The 23,069-nt window shown below is 37.0% G+C and overlaps 1 protein-coding gene and 1 long non-coding RNA gene across 3 annotated transcripts in view; one reads left to right on the top strand and one right to left on the bottom strand.

The window, feature by feature from the left end:
* LAMA2 (laminin subunit alpha 2) overlaps positions 1-23,069 on the top strand; it is a 584,053-nt gene that overhangs the window by 470,565 nt on the left and 90,419 nt on the right. For both annotated transcript variants that reach the window (XM_038526758.1, XM_038526759.1), the window contains exon 41: positions 20,551-20,653. In XM_038526758.1, the coding sequence (XP_038382686.1) occupies positions 20,551-20,653 (103 nt within the window). The remainder of the gene's footprint in view (positions 1-20,550; positions 20,654-23,069) is intronic.
* LOC119875969 overlaps positions 1,956-23,069 on the bottom strand; it is a 37,462-nt gene continuing 16,348 nt past the window's right edge. The window contains exons 2-4 of the long non-coding RNA XR_005353920.1: positions 8,022-8,103; positions 7,829-7,926; positions 1,956-2,309 (exon numbers count right to left, since the gene is read on the bottom strand). This is a non-coding gene — a long non-coding RNA (uncharacterized LOC119875969). The remainder of the gene's footprint in view (positions 2,310-7,828; positions 7,927-8,021; positions 8,104-23,069) is intronic.

The following is a 23,069-nucleotide window of genomic DNA, read 5'->3' on the forward strand; positions in this document are numbered from 1 at the left end:
TGTGAATGAAATATACACACAAAATTAGTGTTAGAGAAACAGATCGATACTTGTTTTGCTTTGGTATCGGGCACAGAGGTGTTTTTGGATCCCAAGGATAATAAAGATATTTACCACATTCTTAGAAGGTTTATTTATTTCATGGTCGTATTGAAAACATCATATTCCATCAGCAGTTACTACTGTTTTAGTCCCTCTGGACTAAGCTCTAATACCATATGTTCTGTTTATTTCATACTCAAAATTGTGATACAAGTATTGCAGAAACTCCTCTATGCCTAGTCATTTTTTTCAAAATGAACCTGTTTTTCAAATCTAAATTATCTATCTTCTCATAAATCTTCTATTTTAAAGACCCAAATTTCCAAATTCACTATTTTCATCTAACCAGTGCTTTATTGTAGGACCATTTTTAACATCTAGCCCTGTGCCTGGCAAATAATAAACATTCATGAGGGAGTGAATGAATGTCATTCTAACTAATATCTTTCAAGTGCATCTATAATCATTTGTACCAATCAAAATCTTACTATTGCCATTGCTTCATCTTTATAGACTTCTAATAATTTTTATTACAGAGCTGTTTAATTCACCCAAATTTAATACTATGACTTTATATGTAGAAGGCTGTCATTTTTATGCAGACACAAAATGTTCTCGTTTCTCAGCACTGATGCTTACATGTGACAATCCAGCCAGCCTCTAACATAGAGCTGGAATGAGTCGTAATGCATTGCTACATGTCCTCTTGTTCTCATCATTCCTTCTCTCTTTCCATATCCTACATAAAAATAATTAAATGTCTGAAAAAGGACAAAATAAATGCTAAAGTGTATCACTTATTTATCAAGTGGCTATCCACAAACTCAAAGAAGATTGATTTGTCCCAGAAAAAAATTTTTATGAACAGAAAAAAATAGAGTTTCAATTTTAAGGTCATGATAATATAGTTCTATTTTACTAGAAAATAAATATATTTGCTGACCGTTAAGTCAAGCAATTACATAGATAGGGCTAGCTTTCTGTAAATGTATAAGACCTGGTATTATTGCTGGATAAATGGAGAAGAGTGAGATTATTATTTATGTATGGAGGAATTCAAGGACAAAAATACAGAAGAGTCCTTTACTTATTTGAGTCTCACCCAAAAGAGAAGGAAAAGTGTTTTCAGTGAATCAGAAAGAAAGGACAAAGAAACAAAGCAGGAATTCACATAAGGAGAAAAAGGACCTGTTAGACAAGCAATGAAACAACCAATTACTACTGTCAAGAAAACGGACGTGAGATAATGTGAAATATAAAAAGCACTGAAAATACCATAAGGACAGAAACGAATGGTAGAAATGACCTCAAAGCATAACTGACAGCATTTTTACCAACTTCACTTTTTAAAAATCTACTTAAGTCTACCTATTTGTAAACACAAACACAATCAAGAAGGAAGTCAAGGAAAATGTGAGTAAGAGAAAGTTGATCATTCAACTAAATAATAAGCCAGTGGAGGTTGTATACAATTAACAATTATAGGGGAGCATTCCTATGTAGAGAGTAATAGCTATGTGTCCTGCATACATCATTCATTTAAATACCGAAATGAAATATTTTGAAAATGTAGACATTATGAAGAAACAAACACTATTTTTCTGTTAGTGTCAGGATGGGAAGATACTATAAAGCATTTGTTTTCCTGGCACACAATCTCCAATAACATCTCATTTAGTACCTCTCATTGGTTCGTGTGAGGAAAGGAGAAGGGAAATGTGTCACTCTTTAGAAAAGAGAATATGAAGATCCGGTTATTTTGTTCTAATCTTAATCGCTTTGGTGCTATACAAAGTCCTGCGATGCTAGAACAACAGAAAATTAAACCTTTTTCAAACATTTCCAGATGATAGGTGACCTTAGAACCTATGTTATCAGCTAGATCCGGTTTTAGAAGTACGTGGACAAATAGCTTTCATAGCCGCTGGGCGCTTGGAATGACCACCAGCGGCCCTGGGACAGGAGGCCCTCTGCCCTTTCCACTGGAAATGTCTCAGATGCTGTGCACTTGAATCTAGTACCTTCCAATAGCAAACAGCAACAACAACAATGAAAAGAAGGGCTACGTAGAATGAGTTCCATAGTTCTGGTTCCTTAAGATCAGGAGGAAGCATCACACGGCAGTTATCACAGAGTCTCACCTATTCTGCAGCGTCATCTTCCTTCCTTTCCTCTCTCTCTCTCCCTCTCTCGAAGTCAATGGAATGTGCTATCTCACATATACTTCCATGTAGGAAATTTAGGCAGTCATCACTTCCGGTTGGTATCTTGCATTTAAAAGCAAAAACAAAACAAAAACAAATCATTCTTTCACTTCCCCCTGGCAAAGGGAGGTTTCCTCTCTTTGGGGTCCCCTCTTATTCATCCTTGAGCTATTGTCTCCAACTCTCTCTCTCTCTCTCCACCCCCTCCTCTCACTTTTCTCCTCTCCACCTCTCTCTCTCTCCTCTTTTTTCTCTTCTCTGTCTCTCTTCTCTCTGTCTCTGTCTCTCTCTTCTCTCTGTCTCTGTCTCTGTCTCTCTCTCTCACACACACACACACACACCAACAATATCCATTCATACTGTCTAGCCCAGGCTCCCCTTTCTCAATTAGTGTCAGTCTTCAGTCTGATCTTCACTGGAATGAGCATTAGAAATAGAAAAATTTGTGCTGGTCTTCGACTCCAGTACACTGTGTTCTTTCTCTTTATTCTCAAAATTCAAGTTCTGTTACTTGCTACAATTACCCATCATTTGAGGGAGCCATCATTCTAAAAATCTTTAGCGTGGTCTTTTCCAGCCATTTCTAGAAAAAGTAATATAAAATACAGAAGAAAATGAAAGCAATTTGTAAGTAATGTATTTTTTTTCATAGAAACCAGAATAGGGATATTGTAAAGAACAGTGCTGTATAAGCAAGATGTAGGCTTTAGATAAACTATAGCGATGAGGGGAAAGTCTAAAAATAAATATATTTTATAGGAGGAAATATGCCTAAAAATAAGTTTAAAGCCTTGATTCTAATAAATACATGAACCGCTGTTGTAAGGGATCTTCTAGTGTTTATTCCTTAACAGGAGAGTAGAAATCCATAGAAACCTCAAAAGGAGTTTTCTCTTGCTTTAGGATCAAGAGTCTAAGGAACAAACTAGAGTTTTGTAAATTTACTCCTATGTGGCAGATGAGTGGGGAGAAAAACTCTGATAGGAAGCAAGGACAACTGAAAGGAAAGCCAGAGATTTCTGACAACATACAGCCTGAGTTAATTCAGATCCATCTTGATGTTAGAAATTCATAGAAATGTTAAATAAATTATAACTCCCCCAATTTAATCCATACTTCACTTTAGAAAGAAGAAACAAAAGGAGATCTAAAAATACAGAGGGCGGTTAAAACAGAATGGCACACTCTAGAGCTGGAACTTTGGTGGCTCAGTGAATTTGGCACATAATTATGCATCATAATGTCTAGGGGCTGGGATTATAAAGACAAGGCAGGGAGAGAAGACATCACAGACATCACCTTGAACCTACAAGAGGAGGAGTCTCAGATTGAAGGCATGCAAAAACATGAGACTCTGGAGCAATTGTCCATTAACGAACACTCATGCCTTCCAGCTCAGGGACATTCCTAGAAGCCTTGTTTCTTTTCATGCCCCCAGTTGTGAAAAATGTGTCTCATAAGATGCTAAAATCACAAGCCTATGGACTGAGGTCCAAATTTATACCTTTCATATGATACAAGGCTTTACAAGCTGAGAAATTAATGGCAGGTGTACTAGGCTTAGCTACCGAAACCTCTCGAGCATGTTGGAAGATACACTATCTTATAGAATATCTGCTCAGATATACTGTAAATAACCAAGTAGGAATGAGGATAAGCAGGCAAGGTGTCTGACATGATTCTGAGAGTATTGAAAAATCTGAAAGGGAATATAAAATTGTTTAGTTGTTAAAATGTTAAAAGAATGAATAGAAAAGAGTGATGGAAAAGGAACTAAAGACTATGAAAATTTGTAAAAGAAGCAAATATAATTTCTAAAACTGAAAAATAGTGTATGAGGGTTCCCTTTTCTCCGCATCCTCTCCAACATTTGTTGTTTCCTGCCTTGTTAATTTTCCCCATTCTCACTGGTGTGAGGTGGTATCTCATTGTGGTTTTGATTTGTATTTCCCTGATGGCAAGTGATGCAGAGCATTTTCTCATGTGCATGTTGGCCATGTCTATGTCTTCCTCTGTGAGATTTCTGTTCATGTCTTTTGCCCATTTCATGATTGGATTGTTTGTTTCTTTGGTGTTGAGTTTAATAAGTTCTTTATTGATCTTGGAAACTAGCCCTTTATCTCATATGTCATTTGCAAATATCTTCTCCCATTCTGTAGGTTGTCTTTTAGTTTTGTTGACTGTATCCTTTGCTGTGCAAAAGCTTCTTATCTTGATGAAGTCCCAATAGTTCATTTTTGCTTTTGTTTCTTTTGCCTTCATGGATGTATCTTGCAAGAAGTTACTATGGCCGAGTTCAAAAAGGGTGTTGCCTGTGTTCTTCTCTAGGATTTTGATGGAATCTTGTCTCACATTTAGATCTTTCATCCATTTTGAGTTTATCTTTGTGTATGGTGCAAGAGAGTGGTCTAGTTTCATTCTTCTGCATGTGGATGTCCAATTTTCCCAGCACCATTTATTGAAGAGACTGTCTTTCTTCCAATGGATAGTCTTTCCTCCTTTATCGAATATTAGTTGCCCATAAAGTTCAGGGTCCACTTCTGGATTCTCTATTCTGTTCCACTGATCTATGTGTCTGTTTTTGTGCCAGTACCACACTGTCTTGATGACCACAGCTTTGTAGTACAACCTGAAATCTGGTATTGTGATGCCCCCAGATATGGTTTTCTTTTTTAAAATTCCCCTGGCTATTCGGGGTCTTTTCTGATTCCACACAAATCTTAAAATAATTTGTTCTAACTCTCTGAAGAAAGTCCATGGTATTTTGATAGGGATTGCATTAAACATGTATATTGCCCTGGGTAACATTGACATTTTCACAATATTAATTCTGCCAATCCATGAGCATGGAATATTTTTCCATCTCTTTGTGTCTTCCTCAATTTCTTTCAGAAGTGTTCTATAGTTTTGAGTGTATAGATCCTTTACCTCTTTGGTTAGGTTTATTCCTAGGTATCTTATGCTTTTGGGTGAATGTGAACTGGTGCAGCCACTCTGGAAAACTGTGTGGAGGTTCCTCAAACAGTTAAAAATATACCTGCCCTACGACCCAGCAATTGCACTGTTGGGGATTTATCCCAAAGATACAAATGCAATGAAACGCCAGGACACCTGCACCCCGATGTTTATAGCAGCAATGGCCACGATAGCCAAACTGTGGAAGGAGCCTCGGTGTCCAACGAAAGATGAATGGATAAAGAAGATGTGGTTTATGTATACAATGGAATATTACTCAGCTATTAGAAATGACAAATACCCACCATTTGCTTCAACGTGGATGGAACTGGAGGGGGTATTATGCTGAGTGAAGTAAGCCAGTCGGAGAAGGACAAACATTATATGTTCTCATTCATTTGGGGAATATAAATAATAGTGAAAGGGAATATAAGGGAAGGTAGAAGAAATGTGTGGGAAATATCAGAAAGGGAGACAGAACGTAAAGACTGCTAACTCTGGGAAATGAACTAGGGGTGGTAGAAGGGGAGGAGGGCAGGGGGTGGGAGTGAATGGGTGACGGGCACTGGGGGTTATTCTGTATGTTAGTAAATTGAACACCAATAAAAAATAAATTTAAAAAAAAGGGAAAAAAAAGAAAATAGCTAAAATTTAAAAAAATAAAATAAAACTGAAAAATATAGTAACTAAAATTAAAAATTGAATGGGAGGGCCAAACAGTATAGTAGTAACAGATGAAAAGAGAATTAGTTAGAAAGAAAGAGTTGAAGACATTGTCCAGAATGTAACAAACACAGGCAAGGAATATAAATATAAAATATAAAAGGAGTTTAGGAGGCAAGGAATGCAGATGGTAAAAATGTGAGTCCATGACGAGCTCCAGAAACTGAAAGAGGGAAAATGAGGAGCAGTAATGGTCAAAGAGATACTGAAAATTTTCAAGTACTGGTGAAAGATACAATTTCTCAAATTAAGGAAAACCATCATGATAAATAAAAACAAGTCCACACCTGGAAGGATCACTGTTAAACTGACAGAAGCCAAAGTGAAAAAGAAAACTAAATCTTAAAATAATCCAGAGAGAGAGAGACGCCTGGGTGGCTCAGCAGTTGAGCGCCTGCCTTCGGCTCAGGGCGTGACACTGGGGTCCCGGGATCAAGTCCCACGTCGGGCTCCCTGCAAGGAGCCTGCTTCTCCCTCTGCCTGTGTCTCTGCCTCAATCTCTCTCTCTCTGTGTCTCTCATGAATAAATAAATAAATCTTAAGAAAAAATCTAGAGAGAAAATGCAGATTATCTACAAAGGTATTTGCCAGTTAACATCCTTCCCATTGAAGTCACAATAGAAGTAGAAAGACCATGTACTAATATCCTCATGGCATATTATTTAATTATATAATATTCCTGCCAACTCAGGGTTCCATGTCCTGTTATGCCTCATGCAGAGGTGAGGACAAAATAATGGCATCTTCAGAGAAGAACCTAGGGTCTACCAATCACAGACTCTCACTGAGCTACCATAAAATGCACTTCTAAAAGAAAGTCAACAGAATCCAGAAACTGGGGATTAAAGACACAATGTGAACAGAAAAATAGTAAGTGTATACAATCTAAGCATTGTGAAAATCCTAGTGAAAATAATTACTAAATGTATAGAATTGTTTTAAAAAGTAGAACAAAAAGAATAAGAGAACAGCCACATGAAAATGTGCAGATAGTCAGAGGTAGAAATTTTTAAAGTCCTTAAAATTCTGGGAAAAGAGTAAAAAACTGTTTAGATTTAAACTTTGTTAAGTATATATATTAAACATTGAGGATTAAACTTAACATTGAGGATAAATAAATATATATTAAACATTATAGAAGAATAAAAATAGCAACGTGAGCCAGCATGCTCCAGCAGAGAAATAACTGATAGGATGGATCGATGGTTGGATGGGTACAGAGATTTTCTGAAATTTGGTTTAAAGAATTGATTCACACCCCTGTGGGCCTGTCAAGTCTGAATTGAGCAGGACAAGCCAGCAGGATGGAGAACCAGGCAAGAGTTGATACAGCCTCAAGTCCAGAGACAGTCTGGAGACGGAATTCTTTCTTTTTGGGAGGAGCTCAGTGTTTTCTGTTAAGGTCATCAACTGCTTAGCTGAGGTTCCCAAACCTTGTGGAGAGTTCTACGACTTACTCAATGTCTGCTGATTTAAACGGGAATTACATCGAAGAGACACGTTCCCAGCAAGTTATAGACTCTGACTAAAACCTGGCTACCAAAAAAAAATAAAAATATAAATAAATAAATAAATAAATAAATAAATAAATAAATAAATAAATAAATAAATAATAAAAAAATTAAAACCTGGCTACCATAGCCTAGCCAGACTGACACATAAATTTAACCATAACAAACAGCTATACTTTCCAAATAAGTGAAGAGAAGAAAAATGTGGAGAGTGGAATTTTTGATCAATTTTTTGAAAGGCAAAAAATAGAAAAATGGAAGCAAAAAAGTATATGGTAAATATAAAACCCAAAATGTGATAGAATCAAAATACAGAGTATTTTTGATTTTAGGTAGCAGAGTAATCATTACTAGCTACCTCAAGAAATAACCCCTAAAAAATCAGTTGCTTACCACAGTCCAAATTTATGTCTCATGTCGCACCCCATGTGTGTCAGACAACCCTACTCCACCTTGCAGCTGCGCCACACCGTGTAGTCTCCGAGGTTGTCCTGGCAAGGCAAGAGAAAGACGGGAGAGACATGCCCACCCTTCCCTGCCTTGGCCCGGGCCCCGTCTGGTCTATTGGTCAGGAATCATCACATACCTCCATCTAACTGTAGGAGAGGCTGGGAAAAACACGCACGTAGAATTTTTGATGAGCAGTAACAGTCTGAGTTTCAAGTTGTCTTCACCATAAATGCAAACAGATTAAAATCACTAGTTAAATGACAATAATATTTACATTGGTTTGAAAATGTTTAACAAATGCAGCCATCAGTGCAGGGTGTACACAAAATACCACTAACTGTAAGAGCACAGGACTGAGAAAGAAGGGATACCAAAGGTTCACCAGCATAATGCTAACCAGAAGAAAGCTGGTGTACCAACATTAATAATCAAAGTAGGCTTTATATTTTTTAAAAAAGAGAGATATGAGAGATAAAGAAAAGCATCACAATATGACAAAAGGATCAGGTTAGCAGGAAGACTACAAAATCTTGAACCCACAAAGTCGTAACAACTACAAAGCCTAAGAATGAATAAAGGCAAATGTCAGAATGAGGAAGTCAACTTATCTGTGATAATAATAAAGGGAGACTTTATCATTTCTCTCAAAAGTTGACAGGTCAAGCAGAGAGATGTAAGGATGCAGATTTGAAAAGTACAATAAACAAGCTTGGTTTCATGGTCTTTAGAACTCTGTATCAATAGTTAATTCTATATGCCCCATTAGATAAAGCACTTGTGAAACTTAAAAAAAGAGAGAGAGAATGAGAGAGATTAACCATGAACTAGATCAAAAAGCAAATATAAGTAAATCCCAGGGCTCCAATACCATCTACATTGTATGCTCTGATCACAGTGCAATAAAATTTAAAAACTATGCAAACAGTGTCCCCCCAAAATGTTTGAAATTAAAAAAAAATCACACTTCGAAGAAATTCATAGGTCAAAGGAGAATATAATTCGAAATTACAACCACAAAATTTTGAATAACAAAATGGAAAAAAAACCTTGTACATATCATATAAAGTGGCACCAAAATGGCAAGTAAAATTTGAAGTGCAGTTATTAGGAAAAACTGGGAACTGAACCTAATTATCTAAAGTTTCTGCTCCAGAAGTTAAAAATAATGTTTAAAGGAAGGAATACAAATAAAAGCAGAAATTAATGACCTAGAAAAAATATTAGGAAGCTGATTCTTACAATAAACAGGCAAAATAAGACTAAGTAAGCAGAGCTGACACATATGGATGGGATTAGGGATGAAAGGGAACTATCGAGATAATGTAGGTTTTATAAATATGGATCTATGTGAGTACATGAGCAACTTTCATCAAATAAATTTGAGTGCTTGGTGAAGTGGACAATAAATCTGAATTTACTCATAAAGAAAAATAAACCTGAGTAGAAGTCTAGTCAGTAAATGAGTGGAGTCGGTAGTGAATAGTCTACACATTGCAAAATAATAACATCTACCAGAATTTCAAGGCCTTGATATCCAAAACATCTTAAAGAGGAGAAAAAGAAATATTCCCTGGCTTATTTTATGAATCTGGTATAACCTTGATCCCGGAGCGCTGTATAAGACAGGATCAAAAAAGTCCTGGAGACCCAGGATCGAGTCCCATGTCAGGCTCCCTGCATGGAGCCTGCTTCTCCCTCTGCCTGTGTCTCTGTCTCTCATGAATAAATAAATAAAATCTTTAAAAAAAGACAGGATCAAGAAAGAAAAACTATAGGTCAGTCATAAATAGAGATCTAAAACTTTAAATAAAATATTATCAAAGTAAATCCAAATATGTTTTTTTTCTTAAAGATCTAGACAAATGTAGTAAAAAGTCAAATACGGATGATGGGGACACAGGTATCTATATTAATTTCTGTTCTTATTGCTATACTTAAATTATTTCCTAGTTAAGTGTTTTAACTAAAATGAAAGTAAGAGGAAATTGAGAATCTGTTCTGCAGGAAGCTCTGCCCTGAAAAAATATAAAGAAAGTGGTTCTGAAAGGCTCCTGGAAATGAAAGAGCAACCCTCATCCTTCACAAGAGGCCCTACATTTATTTATTTATTTATTTATTTATTTATTATTTATTTATTTATTCATTTATTTAAAGATTCATGATGCACCCATATTTCATTTCCTTTTCAATTGAAAAGAGATGTGGGAAATTTCTTTTTTTTTTTTTTTTTTTTGAGATGTGGGAAATTTCTAGCGACAATCCCCTGACCTAGCTTGTCTCACCTGGAAACTCACACCCCCTGGGCCACTCATCACCAAACCTTCCAACGATCTCTTGTCCTTCTCTGTCTTGATAACCCCACTATCATGCTCTCCTGCGATCGACGACTGCAGGGTGTCATCTGTTTCATTACTGCGGTGACGCATGACACGGAGTTCCCTTAATCATATCCTGTCACTCTCCCTCTCGCCCATTTCCCCATGTAGGTGGGTTACCATGCTTCGATCCTTCACTGTTGTCTTTTTTAAACGTGAGTGCGTGAGCTTGGAGCTTCATCTCCTGTCCAGTCAGTGATGCACTCCCCAATGGGTGAGATGCAGACTTTTGTGTCCTCATCCTGCCTGTGTTTCCCTTTCTCGCCTTCCTCCTCCCAATTTCTACCCCTTAACTTCCACAATGTCATCTCCATAACATTTGTATCCGGCTAGGGCCGCGTGACTGGGAGCTCTTCCTTCGAAGCCCCCCTCGGTTGTTCCCAGAGGGGCAGGTGCGGGGCACTCGGGGTCGGTGGCCAGTGCTCCGGGCTGCAGGGAACGGGAAAGAGCGCTCTGCTCCATAAAAGGACTTGCAGGGCATTTTCTGTTTCTGTTCTCCTGATTCATCCTCTATCTCACCTGTTGCTCCTGAGGCCTGGCCTCCTGCAGACGGTGTGTGCCTCCTTCCTGGCCCTACTGAGCAAGGTGAGGGTACAGGGGCTGCAGCGGATTGAGGGGGCGTACAGCCCTAAAGACCCATGTTGATGTGGTGACAGAAGGTGTCTGTCCTGCCGAAGTGAAGATGCCTCTGCTGAAGTCAGACCCTTTTCCTTACACCACCAGACTTTTAATTCCCACCATCTCCCCTGCACACTTACCCCACTTTATCTAGTCTCTTGATACTGTTTCCTGAAAACAGTGTGTTTTCCTCAAACATTGGATTTAAAAAAAAAATCTCTTTTTTAAAATTTTATTTAAATTCAAGGTAGTTCACATAGAGTGTAGTCTTAGTTTCAGGGGTAGAATTTAGCGAAAATTCAGATTTTAAGTAATCCATATTTCTGAGGCGTCTTTTGCTTTCTTCCTATATTTTACTTCCTCATGGGAAGGGCACATTTGAGGGTCTCCACTACCCCGTGTGGTGGCTGGATGAGTCAAAAAGCATCCCCACAGAGTGAGATGCACCAGGGCACACAGCGTGGTGAGCAGTTGGCTGGCCAGTTGCGATGGCCCTTGGCACAAACCCTTGGGTCAGATGCGGGCTGCACCGCGCCAGGACCCCCAGGCTTTGGCAGATGCCCACTTTCTTGCAGGCTCTCTGTGGGGCACAATGGGCTCCCGTGCTATTTCACTGCTTGGGGACTGTGATGTTTTGTGTTCTTCCTACTTGCTTTTTCCAGAAAACGATGTCTCCAGAATTAAAAAATGTAAGCTTATAATAGACCCCTCGTGGGCAGAAACCTAGATCACCACAACTGACCCTCTGAGTATTTCACTTTTTCACTATTTCTCACACAGTATTCCATGATTTCCATATAGCTAACACCTGATACACGGTAGCTGCTCACTAAATGTAAATTACCACCTCCTGTCCCCAAACGCTGATGGCAGGAATCTAGAATGACCAGGGTGCATCAGAATTCCAGAATTGACGAGATATTTATATTGTCACAAGATATAGGAAAGTTGAAGAGAGAAGACAATTTCTTTTTTTTTTTTTTGAGAAGACAATTTCAAAGGAAGAATATAATCACTTCCCCTATTTAGAGACAATGTCTAAATACCTGTTTGAATATAGATGTCATGTGGGAATTTTTTTAATTGGTCAGAATCAGGGTCTAGTGTTGCGCTGGAATTTCTAAATCAAGCTGGGAAAAGAAGGCAGCAGGATAGAATTTGGGAATTAGAAGATCTACCTTCAAACTGAGTGAATTGTGTGATCTCTTCTGACCTCTCACTTCACTTGATTCTTATGGTAAATATAGTTCCTAGAGCCCAAATATTTTTATCTGATTTAGCATTCAATCTACAACTATGTAAGATCATTTCTTAGTCTTCATTGGCCTGGTTACAGTACTTACCAGAGGTGCTCAGGAGCTACTTATCGGTAAGTACAAGGTATTAAGCATGTTCACATTTAAATTTTTCTCTTTTAAAAAAAATAAAATAAAAATATAAATAAAAATAAAATTTTCTCTTTAAAATCTTTTAAATTTTGGATGATATGTTTAATGTACTAAATGTGTAAATAGAATTACAAAACACAACACACAGGGTAATCAGAGATCATTAGAATTCTAACCTGTCCACAAACCCATAATAATCGCGTGTTTTCATTTGTCATACTAATAAAAATAATACATTCTTTTACCCAGATAATTTATTCTTTTCCTTTATTATAAGTTTTCCTTTCTTCCCTATTATTATTCGTTCCTTTAATAATATTATTCCTAATAATTTCTTCTTATTTATTAGTTTTCAAGTCCTTATAATAGCAAGATTCTTTGACATCATTGCTATTGGTGTATAAATCATAAGGGTAAACAAGGTGAATCTTGCAGTAGTATGATTAAACATTAAGGCATTTCTAATGAGTGTTTATTTAGAAATATGGCATATCTTCTCTTCAGTCTGTCTTATTTAGTATTTGCTCTGTGTAATTGGATGAACCAAAATACATAAAGAATACTTGCAAGTCATTGTTCAGTTTTTATTTCCTACAAAAAGGACTGTGCAAATATTAGCAGAGTACATATTGCATTCAAAAGGCTCAATAAAATATGCTGTTGGTCAAGTTGTACACTTTAAATCACATATGCCTCGTATTTTATTCTGTCAACCACTGCTTAAAAGTCATCCAAACGGCAGTTGTGACTTCTCATTAATATCTACCATCATTGGAATTTAAATTTTACACCCATATAGTATTAATGGGAAAATGACATAAAGCCATAATTGATATTGCCAGTTGAATCTGCCAATAAGATTGGTGAGCATTTTTTCTCCATCAGCAGTTCAGCAACTTATCTAACAACTGAGCAATTCACACAATAGCAAATAGAAAAAGTCAGGGACCAAAAAAAAAAAAAAGTGAGACTCTTAAGTCACCTAGAAAAAATATTGACTCTATATGTAAAAATAGTATTCACCAAGCCACCCTGGTTTTAGTGATTTTCTCTGTGTATGATATGTTCACTGGAGTCAATAATACTTAAAAATCTATTGGAAACAAAGAAGCAAACTTCCATTTTATGATCCAGCATTAACATTTTTAAAGATTCAGGGCATAAGTTTGTGTCATCACTCAGCAACATAGCAACTTTTTGGGGTGATGCTATAATGCAGCATAGGTAAGACCCAATTTCATTAAAGGCAGCTGTGCTCTCAGACTCACTATTTAGGAATTCTACCAAGTGCAGGCATCAGTAGGTGACACCCATGCCGCGTTGGACTTGGGACGTTAACTGGAAAAAATATATATATATCATGGTCTCTGGGAGTGTTCTCCAGCTCCATGAATAAATCCAGGATTTCTCATAGTACCTGCCCATTCTAGCCCCCGTCCGATTGTTCAGTTCCTGCCTCATTGCAGTGAGCTAGAGGCACCCATAGGTGCTAGAACAGGGGCTGCCATGCTGTAATTAGTGAAAATCTATTCTCATTTAGTTATATATTTTTAAATCCCTTCTTGATTGTCCTTCTCAGTGTTCTCAACAAGCTGAAAGTTCACAGTCACAAATTCTAAACTTGCAATTTTGAGGATTCCTATCTTATCCAAGTCTCCTGTCTCCACTCACTAGCTTCCAGTCTTCCACGAGACTCCTCTAAGACCTCTCCCATTTTAGAGCATAGTGTTCAGGGCCCGGATCTATAGCCTTTCAACAGATTTCCAGCCAAGGCCATCTTCCTGGGTTGTTTGTTCCTCACTTTTTATTTATGCTTTCATTTTCATATTCTGTAGTATTTTTAAAAATACAGTCATATTAAAACACCTTTAAAACCAATGTATAATGATTTCCTTATTTCAAAATTGCCTGTGATCTCTTTTAAATGTTACAAAAGCAGTTCATATCTGTTACAGAAAAGTAGAAAACACAGACAAGCAAAGGGAGACAATATGCAATTTTCATAAGCCCACTGAACACAAATGATCACTTTTATAATGTTGTTGATCTGCACATACCTTTTCCTATGGAAACAGTTTTTTTGCAAATGGGTAATTTTTACATAACTGCTTTGTAGCTTGATATATTATCATTATCTAATTAACATCACATGCACATTTTTTCAATGTTCTCAAAAATTGCATCTTTTACAATGTATATAGGATTAGATTCCACCATTTCTTCTGAGAATTTATTTTACTCTAGTAAGAAATTTCTCCCTGATTTTTAACAACAGTCTAACAAACCTGAATATAAATTTCTTCTGATTAACACTTCATACAAACACATTGCAGCTAATCACCCGCCTTTACATATATCCCTGCACATTCTGAACCACTTCTTTATTTTAAAAATTTTTTAAACTTAAAATCATTTAAGTTACATAATATCTTTGCGTATTATCCCCTTTGGAGATATGCAAGACTTCTAAAATAAATTATTTCATAAAGAGGGACCAATGGAATAAGTCATAAACCATGCTGATGAATTTTCAATCACTTCTCTAACAAATAAAAACAAAAGCAAAAAGAAATCTCTTCCATCTATCCTTAGAGCCAACTCTTTCAATGAATTCAGAAATTCTATCTCTAATAAAGTAATTATTTGAGGACCACTTAGAAAAGTAATAAAAGTATAATATAGAAGGTAATATAAATGTCTCTCTCTCTAATAAATAAATAAATAAAATCTTTTTTAAAAAAAGAAGGTAATATAAACAACAGCTTTTAAATTTGCTTTTTTAAAAAATAATAAATCACCGGGAGACGGGTATACCATCCAATTAAGCTGAACTTCAGGTCTCATATTCGCATCTTCTTCTCTAATAGGGCCTCGTCTGACAACAAAACACTGCCATATTTCCATGCTCTGTTATGGTAGTAATTATTTCTTTATAAGGGATTGTTTTGTTTGTCCTCCACTATAGTTCTAGTAGGAAAGGCAGACTGTCCCCATCTCTGGAGCTTACTGTGGTGCTTGAGACAGCTAAAAACTTGTTCTGTAAATCAATCAATTCCCTCATCTATATTCAAACAGGTATTTAGACATTGTCTCTAAGTAGAGGAAGTGATTATATTCTTCCTTTGAAAATGACATGATACTTTAACAAGAGTTTCTATGACTATATAACCAATAGTAGGAATAAGAACACTAACATGTATTAAAAACCAATTAAATCCCAAGCCCTCTGCAAAATCTTCGCAGACTTTAACATTTCATTTTTTTCTGTATCTTTCCTTCTCTAATAATGTCTTTAATGATCTCATATTTTCTGCAACTGATTATTAACTAATAAAAACAGCAGCCTACATATAATATTTTACTGTGCATGAGATATTTTAATAAACATTTTTATATAATTTATATATATACATATACACACAGAAAGAACTTATTACTTATAAAAATGCAGTTTCTGAAAAGCAAGAAACAACCTATCTTGCAACTCTGAGAACCTCATTTATATTTCACATATGCCGTAGACACAGCTCAGAAACTCAGATGCAATGCTTATGAATATGTATGAAGCATAATTAGCTTGGAAAATGCTGCTTCATCACCTGTCCTGATATTGTTGATGTGCTTCGGTGACTTACTAAGCAGTGTTGGAAAAGGAGCTCTCCAAATTCCAATGAGCTGAAACAGTTCCGTTCATCCATTACATGTTAGTGTTTTTCATTCTGTTATCACATGAAAGGCTTGTCTTCCAAACCCGGGTTGTGGCTGCGCTGTTTATGACTGACACTCGTGTGCCGTCAGCCCTTGAATATTTTGGAGGGCTTCTTGAAACATTGAAACCTCTTACTCCTCCATGTTCCTTGAGGCCCAGACCTCTCCTCTCCACTGCCCTTTCCTGAGTGACAGCTTCCTTTTCTATTACAATCGCCGACTGGCGTCTCCTTTTCCTGCCACACACCTGCCCGGTTCATCTTCCTGGACTAAGGCTCTGACCATACATTCTTGTTCAGAAGCTTTCAATGGCTCCATGTTCCTTATTGCCCAGTGTTTTCAGCCTGACACTCGAGCTTTCCAGAAACTGACTCTAGTCTACCCAATAGCCTTCGTTCTTCATATTGCCCTAAACTCTAAACTCCACAGTCCTTTGCAACTGAAATACTTGTTCTGCTCTCCACACACCAAAATTTCCTGCCTCCTTTGAGCAGCTGCATGGCTCAGTTAGTTGAGTGTCCAACTCTTGATGTTAGCTCAGGTCATGATCTCAGGGTCCTGAGATCGAGTCCCTCGTTGAGCTCTGCACTCAGCAGGGAGTCTGCTTGAGGATTCTCTCCCTCTCCTTCTGCCCCTCCCCCTACTCATGCTCGCTCAGTCTCTCTCTCAAATAAATAATAAATCTTTTTTTATATAAAATCTCCTGCCTCCTTGCCTTTCCTTTCTTACCTGAGCAAGGAATGGTTGACTAAAAATCCAGGAAGAAATTATTGGCTTCCTGAAAAATAGGAAAGACAAGATGCTTGGGAGCAAAAGAGAGAGGTGATATCCTCAATTCATAAATGCAGGAAGACAGGAAATTAGGAGCAGGGAAGTCTATCAGCAGATGGACTTCAGCTATGGCTAGGTCATGTTGCTGGATAAAGGCGCCAAGGTCCAATGGAAGATCAAGAAGTTGATAATCAGTCAGATGAGTCAGAAAAAAAATCAATATCCAGTATCCAATATCAAGAATAAAAGGAGTGGGGCCGCCCGGGTGGCGCAGCAGTTTAGCACCGCCTGCAGCCCGGGGTATGATCCTGAAGACCCGGGATTGAGTCCCACGTCAGGCTTCCTGTATGGAGCCTGCTTCTCCCTCTGCCTGTGTCTCTGCCTCTCTCTCTTTCTCTCTCTCTCTCTCTCTCTCTCTGAATAAATAAAAATATTTTAAAAAATTAAAAAAGAACAAAAGGAGTAAAGTCAGACAGGTCAAAAAAGGGGAAATTATTAATGACTTTATATCAGAAATTCAACAATCTAAATGAAATGGACAGATTCTTTGAAAATTACCAACTACCAAAACTCACAAATAAATAATTTGAATGTCCAATTAAAGAATTGAATTTGTACTTAAAAACCTTCATGTACACACAAACACACACACACCTCACACTCCACATCCCACACACAAATTCAGCCCCAGATGATTTCACATTTAAAGAAGTAATACATTCTTCAGAGAATTGAAGAGAACAAAATATGTCCCACCTCATTCTATGAGGCCAGTATCACTCAATACAAACCATAGACATTACCAAAAAAAATTATAGATCAGTATCCCTCATAAAACATAGATGTAAAAATTCTTGACAAAGTTATTACAAATCAAATCCAACCATTTATTAAGATAAACTACAAGCTAAGGGAATATATTTGCAAATTACATGTCTGATAAAGAATTCGTATCCAAGCTATGCACAAATATCTTTCAAAATTCAGTAACAACAAACAACTCAATAAAAATTGGGCAAAAGATTTAAACAGATGGAAAAGAAGCACATGAAAAGGTGCTCAAGATTATTTGTCATAAGGAAAATGCAAATTAAAACCAAAATGATATACACACCTATTAGCATGTCTAAATTTAAAAAGACTGACTACATCAAGTACCAGCAAGGATGTAGGCAAATGGAACTCTCATACACTGCTAGTGGGAATTTGAAGTAGCACAAATAATTTGGAAGACAAGTTGGTAGTTTCTTGAAAACTTAAACATATCATCTAGTCACTCCACGTCTATTCACTCCATGAGAAATGAAAGATACATCTATATAAAGATTTATACACAAATGCTCCCAGCAACCCAATTTAGAATGGCCAACGCTGGAGATAACCCAAATGTCCATCAAGACATTTAATCAAGAGGTGAATGAATAGAGTGGGGCATAGCCATTTAATTAAAAGAGGATCACATATTGATTCACGCACAACGTGAACAAATGTTGAAATAATTATGCAGAGTGAAAAAAGCCAGATAAAAAAAGAGAGCAAACTAGACGAGTCCATTTATATAAGATTTTATGAAATGCAAATTAATAGTGATGGAAAGAGGAGCAGTGTTTGTATAGAGATGCGAGGAAGTCAAGGGGGGTGGAAGGGAGAAATTAAAAAGAAATGGATTGTTCCTCTACCTTGATTGTCATGACGGTTTCACGGGTGTCTATATGTCAAAACTTACCAAGTTGTAAATTTTAAATATGTTTTTTTAAGCTTCACTAAAACTGTTGAAATGTGTAAAAAGGCAGACAAAAAAATGTGAAGAGTGGTCACCACTGTCTGTAGTCGCTTGGTTTTCCCAGCTCAGACTTCCACCTCTTTCCATGGTGTCTGACCCTTCTCCCTCTTTTCTCTCACTTCATTTCATTATTTTCTTCCTTGCAGCAAATCAACTTTCTCTCCCTCCTTTACCCCCATGACTCACTTTGCATATCCAAGATTAGCTTTAAAATTTTGGTTGTTAAATGCTTGCCAGAACATATTCTTGTAGAAAGACATTCACATCTCAAGGCTGCGGAGAAAGCTATTTTTCTTTCTTCCTGCCTTTTCTTTCTTTCTTTTTTCTTTCTTTGTTTCTTTCTTTCTTTCCCGTCTGTGTCCAGTTTCGTCTAGTACTCTGAATGACCCACATCATCTGGGCGATTCAGGATTGTCAATACCAACATTAGTTATTTTACTACAGTGATACTGGCATCTACTGAAACCTACTTTACCCTTTCCAAATTGATTTGGACTCCTGAGCTTCAAAATCTTTTCTCTACTGGATAGTTTCTCTTTCCTCATTGTCAGATAGATTGTCAGCTATCACTTTTGCTGTTGTCATGTGCCTGTTTGGAGAATCTGCATCCTTCTTTCTTTGTAATTTCCTTCTTTTGATCCAGAAAACCTGTGACCAGAGGAATAAGAATGGCACCTAAATCTGGAACAGATATAGAACCTGAGTAGGTAACTAAAGCTTTTTTTTTTTTTTTTAAGTAAGTTACACTGGATTTGTGCCATCAATATAGTGATGCTCTTACTTTTTTTTTAGATAAATGACACTCTGTGATGTTAGTGTACCTAGTTCCCAAGGAAAACTGTAGGACTAGGGATTTCTGTATCCTCAGTTGAAGAAACTGTCCCTTTTCCATGGAATAATTGTCTGAGGTTGTCAGCTCTTTTTGCAAGTGCTCGCTATAAATGCACAATGTCCTTTTTTATTTATGTAGGATGCACATGTCCTTTTGTAGAGATCTTAGTTCTATAATCAATCTGTTCTGTGAACAGTAGAGCTGTTAGCATAACACCTGAAAATAAATTTTATCAGAACACTCACAAGTTCTGTGATCTCTCCCAGTTTAATGCTCAATTAATGTGACTGATAAAAAAAAAAATTGTGACAGAGGCACTGCAGGGATCTTCTGGAGTGTTACGTCTGGAATAACTTGAATTCAGCTTTATAACTTCAACAGGAAGTATTTAGCATTATCTAGCTCTTCTTGTACCTGAAATACTTTTCCAGGTTAAGTTTTACATATAAAATCCCCTTTGATTTATCTCTTGGTATAAATGTATTACGTGATGATTACAGAGAAGCAAACACTATTAAAGTGTGTGTTTTAAGTTAAATGTTCCCTTCCCCATATCATTCTGCTATCTTTGTGTCATCTTTTTGAATCCAGGCCTCAACAAATACATCTTTGCTAGGAGATGATTGTAGCTCAGAGATTATTATTTAGAAGAGTTTGTTCTGCTGGAGTCCTTGGAGACGTGTTTTTAAAAAGAGCATTGATCTTCCTAATTTGAAGGGGACAGGAACTGCTCCTCCACCTGTTACACAACTCAAGTAAAATGTGCTTAGGGATACGTCAGTAGATGTGTCCCGTTCTCAATTTGTTCAACTGTTCCATAGCATTTAATACTGACCAGTGATGGCCTTGCCTTGAGCACCTTCTGCATCTCTTGGCTTCCATAGTATCACCCTCTCCTGGCTTCTCTGTGCCCTCTAGAATCTCAGTTTCCCTGCCACTGCCTCTTTCTGTATCTACCCCTTAAACGTTAAGATTTCCAGGTCCCAGGTTCTGTCCTAGTTCTTCTTCTCCTCTCCCAATAAACAGTCTCTTGACTTTCATCACCGGTATGTGCTGATAATTTCTAATTCTACATCCACAGCCCAGAATGCTTTCCTGAAAGTAAACCCTGTATGCCAGCTGCCCGCCGGATACATCAACTCCATAATTCTCTGGTTTTAGATATGTGACACTCCTTTCTCTGTCCACAGGCAACAGGTCCTCAGGGTTCATTAAAGGAAGGTGCCAAAGGCTCTCTTCAGAAAAGCTTTGGGATTCTTAACGAAGCCAAGAAGTTAGCAAATGCTGTGAAAGGTTAGTGTGACCTCCCTTTGTTATTATTTTCAGGTTAATCATAGTTCTGATTGGTAGGATATTTTATCGTGGCATTGTTTCACTAGGATTTTTACGATGGTTTTTATGATCTGGATTTAATGCAAGTAAACTCTCTGAGCAGTTTTATGATGTTTTGCCATCACATCTCATTTTGCATTAGATAATATTTCATAATTTTTAAACCTAATGTATATAGCATCATTTCACATGTATTAAATTATAGTGACTTCTAGATTAAAGTATAACAAGTTTTTAAGAGTACCAAACCCCACTTGTTCTGGCTTCAGAAATGGCAGTCACAAAAGAATGAATTAGGCAGATGTAGTATAAATGTCCTTATGAAATTTTCAATTTGTTAGTGGTCACATTTCCTGAAAAGTTCTCATGCTTTTTAAAGACATTTTTTCTTGTATTTTCTTCCTAATTCAACCATCAAAGTCCATAAAATATCTACTCCAATCCATTATGGGTTTTGCATTAAAAATGTATTGCTCAATATAGCTGCTCTCCAGGTAAGCCATTATATTTATTATTTCATTCAAATATCTCCCGTTTCTCTCTGCAACCTCATTCCTTGCCATTTTCTGGCTTGCATCCATCTCCTCAACCTTCCTGAAATATTCATGGTCCTTCCAAAACATACTACTCTTCCAAGCCTCCATATTTCAGAGTGTTAATCCTTCTCTTTGGAATGCCTCCCCATCTTTCATTCTTTTTCATAGAATTACCTTTTACCAGACCTTCAAGATTAAGCTCAAATGTCATCTTCTCCAGGAAACTCGACACCGCATCTGAACTCCAGGCCCCTTCTTACTGCCTCCCTTTTTCACAGACTTGTCAATCTGCAACCATGTACTTAGATTCCATCGTCTTGAGGACAGACACGAGATCTTGTTTTTAACTTTGTATTGCTAGTGTGTAATATCACAGTGACTAGCTCAAATCAGGAAATAAGTATATTTTTGAAAATAACAGAATGATATTGGTCTTTCCTAACCTTAGAAAAGTTTTTTAAGCATTTATATTTGTCATGTTTTAAACTAATTGTCCATGGTCTCCAATAGACATGGATAGGACATTACAACTGCTGTCCTCAGTATGGATGGTACTTTGAGAGTAAAATGCTTTGGACTAAGTGTCACAGGTGGAAAAAAAAAAAAAAAAAACCCTGTATACATTATTCTGTGCAGGAACTTACTCTTATTCTAACCTGAAGAGTAACTAGAGTCAAGACTTATTTTCCTCTTGGGCAACTTGAGTTGATCTCATTACTTTATGGCCACTCTTTCCCATCCAATACCTTTGCCCAGAGCTAGCAGGGATTAAGGTGGAGTGAGTGAGGTTAAGTCAAGCTGGTGTAGGGTCAGATCCAATTTTATTTAAAAGTTTAATATTTTGTGTATCATTGCTCTTTTTTAAATCCATTTTGGATTAAACTAAAAAATAGTTTTTTAAAATACTGCACTAAAATATTTTGAGTACTGTTTTGGTGCCTGTTTAAATTTTACACCTATGGTGAATGTGTGAGTCGCCTCATCTCATTCCCTTGCCTCTATTTCCCCCAAATCCTGCCATTATAAAAATGAGGAAAGAATTCCATTTTCAGAGATTTTTTTTTTCCAAGAAAAAATAGAAATCTGAAGACAGGCCTGGTGGAAAGGGTTAGGAGACAAAAATGTTCATTAGTTTCAATGTCTTTTTTTGTACTTCAGGTAGTACATTATTTAAAGTAATGAAAACCCACAAACTACTCAAGTAATAATTTCTCCAAAAATCCAAGCCAAGGCTCTGACGGAGATGGGAATGTTTTCTTGCTACATTATGACATTCCCCTGATTTGTGGCCAATTACACAAGTTATAAAATGGCTGTTAATCAGGGAAATGCCATATATTACCACCAGGAACTGCTGAAATAGGCCCTACAGAGCAAAACTCTTGACAGCAGCTATTAAAATAGAGATTTAGTCATTTCCCTTTCTCTGGAGCCTGGAGTTAGAAGGAATAAAAATGGTGAGGCCAGTCTACCCTCCATATTTCTAATTTGTTACTTGGTTCATTTCAGTACAATCCGGTGAGTTCATGCTTTAGACACGAATGACTTAGTGCTGCTCTCTGCCATTTTTATGCTGTCCTTGCCTTGAGGGAGTCTGAACTTGCCAGGAGCAATTTGTTTTGCTTTTTAATTTTTGAATATACATTTGTTAAAAGTCAATTTGCCCTTGTACACACATGAAATTTAAAACTAGTCTGCACTGCACTGATTGAATGTCTACAGAGGAAAAAATCATTTCCTTGATGGATATGGAACTTGGGACAAATTGATGATCGGGAGAGTTCAAAGATGAATTAATACCAGCAGATGAATTAATGCTACTTTGCAGATTGACAAGAGAG

This window comes from Canis lupus, chromosome 1 (assembly GCF_011100685.1).
Source record: "Canis lupus familiaris isolate Mischka breed German Shepherd chromosome 1, alternate assembly UU_Cfam_GSD_1.0, whole genome shotgun sequence".
Taxonomy (NCBI): Eukaryota; Metazoa; Chordata; class Mammalia; order Carnivora; family Canidae; genus Canis; species Canis lupus.